At 44.4% G+C, this 12387-nt stretch overlaps 1 protein-coding gene across 1 annotated transcript in view; it reads left to right on the top strand.

Moving 5' to 3' along the window:
- LOC117055208 (acyl-CoA-binding domain-containing protein 6-like) overlaps window positions 1–12387 on the top strand; it is a 76546-nt gene that overhangs the window by 57251 nt on the left and 6908 nt on the right. Inside the window, exons 17-18 of the mRNA XM_033164611.1 lie at window positions 5524–5608; window positions 6072–6176. Coding sequence (XP_033020502.1) covers window positions 5524–5608; window positions 6072–6176 — 190 coding nt within the window. The remainder of the gene's footprint in view (window positions 1–5523; window positions 5609–6071; window positions 6177–12387) is intronic.

Here is a 12387-nt window from a genome sequence, read left to right as displayed (position 1 = left end):
CAGCTAGTAAGCCTGATCTTATATAGACCTTTGAAATTGCTCAAGACCACCTCCCAAAACATCATACTGTACATACATCACAGAAAGAGGCGGTCTACAGCGGAAATACATCACAGGAGGCTGTCTACAGCAGAACTCCTGTTTGCCAGGATATCTGTTAATGGTCACTGATTGCTTTACCTGGGCAGCCTGGCCACTCTTTTGTGATGGTAAATACTTTTAATTCCTGAATCCAGGTCACAGGCTCACCCTATTCATACACAAATATGCCCTTAAGACAGGTAAGCGAAAGACAATGGAGAGCTTTCCCATTTCCTTCCTCCTTGCAGGGAAATAGTTGAGGTCAATTTGGGAGAGTCAGAATGGTTTGGGAGAGTCAAAATGGGTTCAGGATTACACTCCGGTACTATTTCAGACACGTGGTTTATATACTTAACGTATGTGTTTGCCTTGTACATTATTTTACATTTGGGACCTTAGAATGCTTATAACACAGGTTTTGTCCAAACCTGAGTTCAAAAGCGCACATAATAAAATTTGCACTCTAGTGTGTACACAGCTTAGGAGGCCTATCCTGGAAGGATTACACACTCCTCTTTCCTCTGAATCTAGCATGCTCCCACTGCTGGTTTGTGAAGCTGTAAACTCAGACTTTAGCCACAATCCACATCTGTTCCTGTAGTTTCTTGAAAGATACTGCATTTTGATATGTCCCCTGAAAAACCTGCAGATTAGATCCAATTTGAAAGTGCAAATGGGGTGGGGTGCACATTTTTATTATTAATTTATTATGACTTTGTTAAAATAAACTGGAGTGGGGGGTGGGGAGAAAATGTAAGCCACATGAAGACATCCATACCCCCTTTGTGCCTCCTCGTGTGGACAAACCGTGGTTGACTTGGAAACACATCAAGCTATGCTGATGTGCACAATGACATACAAATGGGATTTGAAACACAGCAGGGGTGCTGGTGGAAATAGCTCCCTGGTTTCCAGCCCAAAGTCTCCTCTGAGCAAACAGGCAGGCTTGTCAAAGGAAATGCAGAAAGCGCAGGGCCACTTTCCAGCTCTCCGAAACGCCAAGCCGGCGTGCCACCCGGGAAGCCGCAGTTGGGGGAAGGATAAAAATATCCCTGGAGGGAAACCACGGCAAACTGAAAAGTTGCATGAAAACAACAAGGAGAGAAAAAAGTCAGCTCCCGGCCAAATTCACCAGCTACGTTCTGGTTGGTTCCCTCCGGTTACATCCCTGAATAACTTTCCCCCTCATTAAAAATTAGTCCTCTCTCGATTAAGGTCTTATACCAAGATTCTAGGTCAGGGGTCCCCAAACTAAGGCCCGGGGGCCGGATGGAGCACAATCGCCTTCTAAATGCGGCCCGCGGACGGTCCGGGAATCAGCGTGTTTTTACATGAGTACGATGTAACCGGAGGTGCATCTCTGGGTTATTTGTGGGGCCTGCCTGGTGTTTTTACATGAGTAGAATGTGTGCTTTAATTTAAAATGCATCTCTGGGTTATTTGTGGGGCATAGGAATTGGTTCATTTCCCCCCCCCAAAATATAGTCCGTCCCCCCACAAGGTCTGAGGGACAGTGGACCGGCCCCCTGCTGAAAAAGTTTGTTGACCCCTGTTCTAGGTCTTCTTCATTCCCCTTCCTTTAATTCTATCCCTGAGTCCTATCCCTGAGTCCTATCAAAACTACATCATACTTCCAGCCCAAGCCAGAGAAAAAGAGCATTGCAAGCATTTGTCTCTCTCTGAAAGAGATACTTTACTCCCTGACACACTTTTCTCAGCCTAAGTGCCCAGACCAAAAGCTTCTGTCTCTAAATGGGGGACGGGGGGAGTTGTCTAAGGGAAATACAATATTTCTTTTTAACAAACGTGGTGCCAACCTCACCAAAATAATTCACAGATGAATGAAGCTCTGCTTTCTACTCTTCCGTGCCCTGAAATTAAATCTTCTGGACCTCTATTAGCTTAACTTTTAACTATGAATTACTTAAAAGTGATCTATGAATCTCTACCCTTGAGTCTAACATAAAAGCACACATTTGAGTAATTACCAGTCAACAGGCAAAATGATCACTCACCTGCCTTGACCTTGACGTGTCCAGTTCATATTTTTAAATCCCTGCCCTTTCATCCTATCTTCTATAGTAATTGGGGTGCTTTTCTAGGAACTACTGCTTCCCAGTTTAACCAAACAGAAACATAGGTAATTCTTAACCCTGAGCAGGAAACTTGCACAGAGATTGTTATAAATAAAAACCTGCTCCTTTTCCCTTATGGGGTATCCAAGAGCCCGTATAGAGTCCTTAAGTGCAGGGCCGTCTCATCCATTTTGGCTGGTGGCGCGGTGCACCAGGACGCCGGGCCCCCAGGGGTGCCCCCACGAGCCCGCTGGCATACCGGGCGCCCCCTCCTCAACCCGACCCCACAGGCAGGTGGGCGGGCGGGCGCTCTCGCGCCGGCGGCACAGCCCCTTCTTTGAGCACAGCGAGCGGGGGGGAGCCGCGCGGCCCCACCGGCAGCTTCCTCCCGCCCCCATGGACGGCCGGGTGCTTGCGCCGCCCACACTCTCCACCGGACGCCCCGGACGCATGGGGGCGCCGGAAGGATCGAGCCCACCGGCATACCGGCCGCCCCCCTCCCCAACCCGCCCCTAAGGGCGGGCTGGCAGCCGGGCGCTCGTGCGCCAGCGGTGCAGCCGCTGCTGCCCATGCTGGTCCCGGGCGGGCTGCGAACGGCCGCCCTCGCCTCCCATCCCGGAAGTAGTGGAACGGCGCGCAGAGCCCCGCACCGCTCCAGCACCACGTCCCTCATCCCCTGCTCGCCCACCCCCCCTCCCGAGGGGCGGCAAGCGCGAGAGGGAGGCGGCGGAGAGGCGGTACGCCGGGGGCGCCGGAGGGATCGCTGCGCCACAGCGGCCGATCTCCTTAAGACGGCCCTGCTTAAGTGGTTTCCCTATCAATAGCAAAAAATAACAGAGGCCAAACAGAGAATACTGAAAAGCAAAGCAGCTAGTAAGCCTGGTCTTTATTAACTGCTGCAACACATTCAGGAGGGAGGAGGAATCCCGAAAAATGGTGCGCAAGCCCTTATATAGACTTTTGAAATTGCCCACCCTGTAGACTTCCGGCGAGGTCGCCATCACGGGCGGTCGTGGGTTGCCTCGGCAGCGAGGCGACCCAGTCCAGCCCGGGGGTTGGAGCCCCGCTACCGCTAAGCGGGGCTCCGGTGAGGCGTGGGAAGAGCGTCCTGCGCCTCGGGCTCCCCGGCGGGCCCGCTAGGCTCCGTACCCTTCCCTCGTTCCCCCTGTAAAGGGGGAGTGGGGGTGAAGGGAGCACGGAGCTGGGCCATTAGGGGATATGCCCCAACCGGGCGGAAAAGCGGCGAGTACTGGCCATGACGAGCGACGACGTTCTCCCTGCAGAAGATGAGGAAACGAAGCCCGGTGGTCGTGAGTACTTGATTGGATTAATTTGTGGACTTAACGACTTAACGATCCGGGAGGTTTTAGGGAAAGGAAGTCTGCCTCCCTCCCTTCGGCGGCAAGAAAATAACAGTCTATGATACTGTTGCTACCAAGATGGTTACAATGTTTGGATTTTTTTTACAAGTGAGACTATATAGATCTCCCTTTGGGGAGGAAGAGGATGGAGAATATCCCTTTTGAAAGTTATGGTCTTTGCGCCCTGGTTTCAGGGAAAATGGCTGCGAAAAGTCTGAGCCGAAGTGGAAAACTACTGGTATAAGATGGAAAACATGGAAATAGAAACTGAAATTTGACACCTATGCCCGTTCTTACCATGTTGGGCTTTGTTTTTGAACTTGTTTTGAACTCTGGACTAACTGATGAACAAAGGATTATTATTTTGAAACTGGAACTGCTTAATCAGAAATTGAAGGTTTTGAGTGGGGATATGAAGAAAAATTTACTTCCCACAGAGGAGACCTTCCAGGTATTCGACACTATGGAAGAGAGCCTTGGCAAAGAGCTGAAGGGGATGATTGAAGAACTGAGAGAGATGGCTTGGCGACTCCCGGAAAAAGAAACGTCCTTCGGCGGTGGCAGCCCTGGGACGGTGAAGAATGTTATATCCAGCCCCCGAGGTGAGAGCTCGGGAGCGAAGGGCAAGAAATTAAGATATCTACAAATAGAAGAATGCAGCATTGAATGGGAGAAGCCGAAAGAAGATGAACAGCGTACCCTGATGTTCGATGCAAGGACTGTTGGGGACTGTGTCTGGCTCTGTGGACGCACAAGAAAAGAGGACAATTTGAGGAGTGGTTCCGGTGTAAGATGGAGAAGGACAATGGATAGAGGGGGGATAGGGTGAAGTGTATTAAGTGCAGAATATAAATGGTTTGTTATGGTAATCTGAAATCGGAGGGTTAAGACATTAAGTTTTATTTTATTTTCTAACAAGAAAAGGGATATTTTGAATTTTTTTGTTATTAGCAGCAGTTTAAGGGATAGAAGAAGTTAGCTTAGATTTGATATAAGAATAATTTGTTAAGATATAAAGTTATGTTATTAACTATTATGGATTAAGATGATTGTTTAGATTTGAATTTTCTTTAAATGAATTCAATTTCTTAGAGAGATGAAGTTATTAAAGTAGAATCTGGATTTGGAACCGAAGGAGAGAAGGCAGGGGAAGTCAACTGTAAAGATTCGAAACTAGAAATTTTTTTTTATGTGTGTAAACAAGAAGAAGAATCGTGGTTATGTTTGTTTTTGTTTTGTATAAATGTGGGTGGGTGATGGTATTCTTTGTTATGAAAAACACCAATAAATTCTTTATAAAAAAAAAGAAATTGCCCACCCTGTAACCCAAGACCCACCTCAAAAAAAACACCCCAAAAATCATACATATATCACAGAAGGAGGTGGTCTTCAGCAGAAATCCTGCCTGCCAGGACACCCGATAATGGTCTCTGATTACATTACCTGGGCGGCCTGGTCATTCTTTTGAGATGGTTAATACTTTAGTTCCTGAGTCCAGGTCACAGGCTCACCCTATTCCTACACAAATACACCCTTAAGACAGGATTTGTAAGCGAAAAGTCAATGGGGAGCCTTCCCCCAGTTGCCTTCCTTACTGCAGAGGAATACTTGAAGTCATTGGGAGAGATATAATGGCTTCAGGATTGCTCTCCCATACTATTTCGGACATGCGGTTTTTATACTTATGTATGTGTTTGCCTTGTACATTTTTGAACATTTAATTTATTTGAGACCTTAGAATTCTTATAGCAAGATGAAATCCCCCCCTGTTTTTAATTAAAATAGGGGGTAACCAGGATTCACTTCCCTAGGGTTCCCTCAAGAGCTATCAACCATCAAAGGAAGATGTAGAGACTAATGCTGTTTTTATCTCAACGTCTATATGGTAGGAAGAATGATCCCTGTATTCAAGGATGCTCTCCTGCTCCTCCAGTCTTAATGATCATTGTGGCTTCTTGAATCCAAACATTTAAACTTTTTATTTTCTCCTATGATCGTCTTTTCAGTGCAAAAGCTGAACTGGTCCAGGAAACGCTGACTTTTCAACGTGAAAAAGAGCAGTTCAACAAACATTTTAAAAATCAACAGAAGGTAAGTTTCTGCTCCTCCATGAAATACTGGGCCTAGTACTCCTACATCTTCTTAGGTAGCTTTCACATGTGACAATTGTTTGGTACTCTGATGAGTAAATGGTTAATAATAATAATAATAATTTATTATTTGTACCCCGCATTTTTCGTGTGCATTTCATCTGAAGAAGTGTGCATGCACACGAAAGCTCATACCAAGAACAAACTTAGTTGGTCTCTAAGGTGCTACTGGAAGGATTTTTTTATTTTTTATTTTTTATATTGTTTTATACTTTTTGGTCCTGTTCTGCTACTTCTGCTTTCACTCCTGGCTGTGCGATGAAAATAGCTTGTGGAGCTGTGCCAGCTCTTCCGCTCCTTTCACTGTTACGTTGGATCTCATCCTATAACTTTAAATGTGTGACTGAAAAACACTTAAAACCTTTACGAGCGTGGATTTTATTTTATTTGCAATATATATATAGGAGCTCCAAGAGATGCTGGAGAAACACAAAGCTCAAAATGAAGCATGGCTCCAAGCCAGAGCAGAAGAGAATGACAAAGAAAGAAAAGAGCTCTACAAACTGAGGGTAAATATTACAAGTTAGGGCTTTCCCTAATGCCCTGTCCCTAAGTCTTGCTTTCCATGCTATTCGTGGAACATTTATTTAGAACTGCACACTGCTGTTGCAAGAACTGTACTTTCAGCATTGAGGGGCTCCACCTTTAGTTCTGCCAGCCATAAAACTTGTTAGTTAATCTGTTTCATACCTTATATTTAAGGCAATCTTATACCACAGTTATAAGGAGACACGGGTGGCGCCGTGGGTTAAACCACAGAGCCTAGGGCTTGCCAATCAGAAGGTCGGTGGTTCGAATCCCTGTGACAGGGTTTGCTCCCGTTGCTCGGTCCCTGCTCCTGCCAACCTAGCAGTCCAAAAGCATGTCAAAGTGCAAGTAGATAAATAGGTACCACTCTGGCAGGAAGGTAAACAGCATTTCTGTGTGCTGCTCTGGTTTGTCAGAAGCGGCTTTGTCATGTTGGCCACATGACCCGGAAGTTGTACGCCGCCTCCCTCGGCCAGTAAAGTGAAATGAGCGCCGCAACCCCAGAGTCGTCCGCAACTGGACCTAACGGTCAGGGGTCCCTTTACCTTTATACCACTTTAACATGCATGGCTTCCCCCCAAATAATCTTGGGAACTGTAGTTTGTCAAGGGTGATGGGAGTTGTCAGGAGAAACCTTATCTCCCCCCCCCCAGAGCTACGGTTCCCAGTGTAGTTTAACAGTCACAGGGAACTGCGGGAATTGCAACTCGGGGAGGAGAATAGGGTTCACCTAGCAACTCTCAGAACCCTTTAATGAACTAGGATTCTTTAGAGGAAGCCACAACTGGTACAGTGGTACCTTGGTTCTCAAACTTAATCCATTCTGGAAGTCCATTCCAAAACCAAAGCGTTCCAAAACCAAGGTGCACTTTCCCATGGAAAGTAATGCAAAATGGATTAATCCGTTCCAGACTTTTTAAAACAACCCCTAAAACAGCAATTTAACATGAATTTTACTATCTAACGAGACCATTGATCCATAAAATGAAAGCAATAATCAATGTACTGTACTATAAAAATAAATAAGACAGTATTGTAGTTGATAAAAATTAAAATTATTTTTTTTTCTTACCTGCAATGTTTGGATGGGGTTTTTTATCCATTTCCACAATCACACCATCAATCAATCAATCAATCAATCAATCAGTAGCTGAACTGTGTTCCACACAGCCACAAAAACAGATTAACTGAAAAAGCCTCAGAAACAAAAACACAAAATAAACAGCAAAAACAAAAGCGCCAAACTTAATTCATTCCGGAATTCAATTTGACTTCTGAAATGTTTGAAAACCAAGTCGCAGCTTCTGATTGGTGCAGGCGCCCGGAAACAATAGCCGACAGCTGCATCGGACATTCGGCTTCTGAAAAACGTTCGAAAACCGGAATGCTTACTTCCAGGTTTTTGGCGTTTGGGGACCAAGGCGTTTGAGGACCAAGGTATAATATTACCTTAAATGCATGGTGTGGATTTTGTTGTTTCTGTCTAGCAGTGCCTATGGGATGGGCCATTTCCAACCTGTTTTTTCTCTAGTTTAAACTCATCAGCTCACTTCCAGAGTTTATTTCGGTATACCCAAAGGACGTATTGGGAAACCAAATCTACAGAATATGTTCCCTGACCAAATAGATGGAATCATGCCACATATGCTCCCTTTGGGACATAGAAAATCAGCCCCTTCCACTGAAGACCTGCCGAAGACCCAGCATCCTTTTCTGTTGCCCAGAATGCGTGTGCAGAGGTGGGGCATGGAGGATCAACAGAATCCACCCTGTGTTGGGTTTCTATTCCTCTCACTGTGCAGATATTGTGTAGGATTGGTTTATCACATGTCTGTGTTATGCATTCCAGCACTGTTTGTTGGAATCACAGGAGCGGATGTTTACTGTACTCTGTTTCCATTTGTTGTAGGGGCGTTTTTCGGACTTCTCTCCAGAGAGAGGAGACATGTTTTCTATTGTTCCGCCTTATACTTAATAAAGTAGCTTAGTGAATACAACCTCAGCCTAGCTCAGTCTGCGTTTATCTCTGCTGGACTCTGAATATGTGCTCGGTGTCTCCAAGACATGAGTCGTTATAAATCATTGGGGAAAGCTGTTGGAATTCCCTAGAGCTGCAAGCTGAATGCTAATGGGAGAGACGGGCTGGAAATGTTCCTGTTGTATGCCTGGGGGTTGTCCTAGCCCCCAGCCAACCCGACACCCTGCCAGGGCAGCTCTCGCCACCAACGCCGCCAGCTGTGCACTCCTGGGGTACAGATGACTCCCGGAACTCACATGTCAGCTCAGCCGTGGCCACTGGAGCCAAGCATGGCTGCCTTGCAACCTTGCCCGCCCATGCAGGGACAAGTCCGGACACCCAGTGCAGCCCTTGATGGGCAAATACCCCATCCCAACACTGGGCAGCCGCCCATTCAGCAAGGGGGCAAGGGACGTGGTAGTAAGGCCAGGCTCCGGGGCCAAGAGACCCCCCACACCAAGCCCCAGTGTTGGAACACATACTGAACTTTACAATAATGTCAATAGTCCCATCCATTAATTTTTGCTGTCCCTGTGGCTCTCTTGCCCAAGGAAGATGCCATTAATCATGAATTGCTTTTCTGAATTATATAGGGGGATTGGTTGCCAAAGCAGTGGTTTGCGAATTTGTTGTTTAGTCGTTTAGTCATGTCCGACTCTTCGTGACCCCATGGACCAGAGCACGCCAGGCACTCCTGTCTTCCACTGCCTCCCGCAGTTTGGTCAGACTCATGTTGGTAGCCTCGAGAACACTGTCCAACCATCTCGTCCTCTGTCGTCCCCTTCTCCTTGTGCCCTCCATCTTTCCCAGCATCAGGGTCTTTTCTAGGGAGTCTTCTTATGAGGTGGCCAAAGTATTGGAGCCTCAGTTTCAAGATCTGTCTTTAAAATTCAGGGGAGATGAAAGAAAGGACTTTTTCACCCAGAGCATAGATAAACTATGGAACTCACTCTCATCGGAGATAGTGATGGCCTGCCCACCTAATTTGGTTTAAAAGAGGAAGGGACAAATTCAGGGAGTAGAGGCCTATTGAAAGCTACTAGACATTATGGCTCCATAGCTGGAGGAAATTATTTCATTTCATTTCATTTTCGTTTCACTTTTAATTTGTATACTGCCTTTCTATATTACTATACACAGGGTGGTTTACAAGCTGAAGAAACAACAATGGTTGCACACCTCATAGCAACCTGATCCAATACAAAAATGCCATAATAAAAACATAACTTTAAAATAAACAACTTATGCCAAATAAAGTCACATCCAATAATCCATTAGAATATTGTTGTTGTTGTTATTCAGTCGTTCAGTCGTGTCCGACTCTTCGTGACCCCATGGACCAGAGCACGCCAGGCACCCCTATCCTCCACTGCCTCCCACAGTTTGGCCAAACCCATTCCAGTCACCTCGAGAACACTGTCCAACCATCTCATCCTCTACCATCCCCTTCTCCTTGTGCCTTCCATCTTTCCCAACATCAGGGTCTTTTCCAGGGAGTCTTCTCTTCTCATGAGGTGACCAAAGTACTGGAGCCTCAACTTCAGGATCTGCCCTTCCAGGGAGCACTCTAGAATATAATAGTACATAATAAAATTAGATATCAGCAAATAATAATTAAACAGAAATTCACTCTTAACAATTAGGTAAATTAATTTCTAAACTATAATCAATAAAAATAACAGCAAGTCACAATAACACAATACCAGCTGAGAAGCAAAGACACACAACTTATAGATTTATTTTTAAAAAATATCCCTGAACTGCTCTTCTTTCTTCCCAGCTGCTTCTGCTGTTCCTAAATACCAGTTGCTCAGGTCCTGCTCACTGGTTTCCCACTGTGAGAACAGGATTCTGGACTAGATGGGCCATTGGCCTGATCCAACAGGCTCTTGTTACGTTCTTATGCTATCTGGGTGTTTTCTCATGCTACTAAATTTCCAGTCTTTCTTGGCCACACTGCAATTTGGGGAGAGCAGCAATAATTTTCCGATGCAAGTTTGGCCTTATATGGAGTTAGCTCACTTGCCATGTGCCTGGTGAAAGGACCAAAAGTTATGTTTTTTCACAAAGACAGTACATATTCCAAGATTAAAGGGATCAGCAGCAAGCTCTCTTTGACTGCAAAAGCAGAAATAGTACAGTTTAACGGATGGGCCTTGTTTTCCTTTGCCTTTACACAAGGAAGTGACCCAAACAGAAATGCAGTGATGACTCACATATTGCTCGTTCTGACTCACAGCATTAAATACATTCGGAGAGTGCAATTTGCTATAGCCTGCAGTTCCTTGGTGTGTGAGTGTGTGCAGAGACTTTTCTACAGTCAGTGTTTCAGGGATACCATGTTGGTGGGGCCATAAACATCGTTTGTTCCCATTCAGACCTATATTCATCACTGATTTTAGAGAATTCCTGTGCTGAGGGTTCGGTTTTAAAAACAAAACCATACCTCTTGCTCTGTCTACTGTTTATATTGTTTAAACAAAACAGTAAATGAAACAAGTGGTTTATTTATTTTTTGCTTTGTGCGTGTGAAATATCATACCCTCCAACATTTCTCCAACGAAAATAGGGACGTCCCATTCCACAATGATAATTTTACTATTTATACCCCACAAACCTTACTGGGTTGCCCCAGCCACTGTGCGCAGCTTCCAACATATATACTGTAAAAACATAGTAAAACATTGAACATTTTTTTAAAAACTTCCCTATATTGGACTGCCTTCAGGCGGCTCAGGGACTGGATAACGCCATATCCTCCCAACATTTTTCCAATGAAAATAGGGACATCTTAAGGAAAGGGGGGATCAAATCAGAAACTGGGATGGCTTCTCTAAATCAAGGACGTCCCTGGAAAATAGGGGCACTATCTAAAAAGAAACAGATAAAGCTACCAAGTACGTTTTTCTCTCTTGTAGAAACATTAAATTTAGAAGACGCATGGAGGATCCAACACCCGCTGAAAAAGGAATTTACATACTTTTCCTATCCAAATAACACAGCGGGTAGAATTGACGCCATTTGGACATCTAAAGAGTTAACACCTAAAATTTACAAGACAGATATTTATCCTAAAACAATATCGGACCATAGCGCGGTTATGGTATGGTTAAAAGGAGAAAGAAAAAAAATAACAAGATGGAGGCTCAACGAAACCCTTCTTAGAGATGAAAAAATTGTAGAGAAGGCTAAGGCAACCTTAAAAGAGTATTTTGAGTTGAATTCAAAAGATGAAATGGATCCTAATACAGTATGGGATGCTGGAAAAGCAGTGATAAGGGGGTTTTTTATCCAGCAAAATGCCTACCAAAAGAAAAAGAAGGAGAAAAAAGTTCAAGGCCTAATTGAAGAACTTAGGAAAAAAGAAAAAGAACTATACCAAAAGCCAGATGATGAAGAAATAAAAAGAGACATCAAAATACTACAGTCGCAATACTCGATGGTGATTAGTGAAGAAGTAGAGTGGAAATTGAAATATATGAGGCAGAAAAATTTCGAGCATGCTAATAAGCCAGGAAAACTTCTGGCATGGCAATTAAAGAAAAGGGAAGGAGAAAAAATAATTAATAAGATAAAGTCAGGTGACCAAATTATAACAGACCCTAAGGAAATCCAAAGAAATTTTGTCGATTTTTATAAACAACTGTACAGAGAAGGAGAGGAAAAAGCAGAAGATATAAGAGATTATCTTAATCAAACCAGCATACCAAAGATATCAGATGAACAAAGAGATCTATTAAATGGACCGATCACGTCATGTGAAATTCAGAACGCAATTAAAAACGCAAAGAGCGGGAAATCGCCAGGCCCGGATGGCCTCACGGCTTGTTACTATAAAAAACTAGAGGACATAGTGGCGACTCCCCTTATACATATTATGAACAACATTCTGAAGGGAGGCAACATCCCCGAGACCTGGAAGGAAAGTTATATATCCTTAATTCCAAAGCAGGGTACGGATCTCCTAAATGTAGCAAATTTTAGGCCAATATCGCTCCTCAATAATGATTATAAGCTATTTGCTTATATTTTGGCGGAAAGAACTAAAAAGGTGCTTCAAAAAGTCATCCATAAAGATCAGGCAGGATTTCTCCCTGGAAGGCAAATCCAAAATAATATGAGAATTATAATAAACTTATTAGAATATTTGGACACCAGAATAGATAAACCAGCTG

This window comes from Lacerta agilis, chromosome 11 (assembly GCF_009819535.1).
Source record: "Lacerta agilis isolate rLacAgi1 chromosome 11, rLacAgi1.pri, whole genome shotgun sequence".
Classification (NCBI taxonomy): domain Eukaryota; kingdom Metazoa; phylum Chordata; class Lepidosauria; order Squamata; family Lacertidae; genus Lacerta; species Lacerta agilis.
The sequence above is the reverse complement of the archived record's forward strand: the minus strand, read 5'-3'. Positions and strand labels throughout refer to the sequence as shown.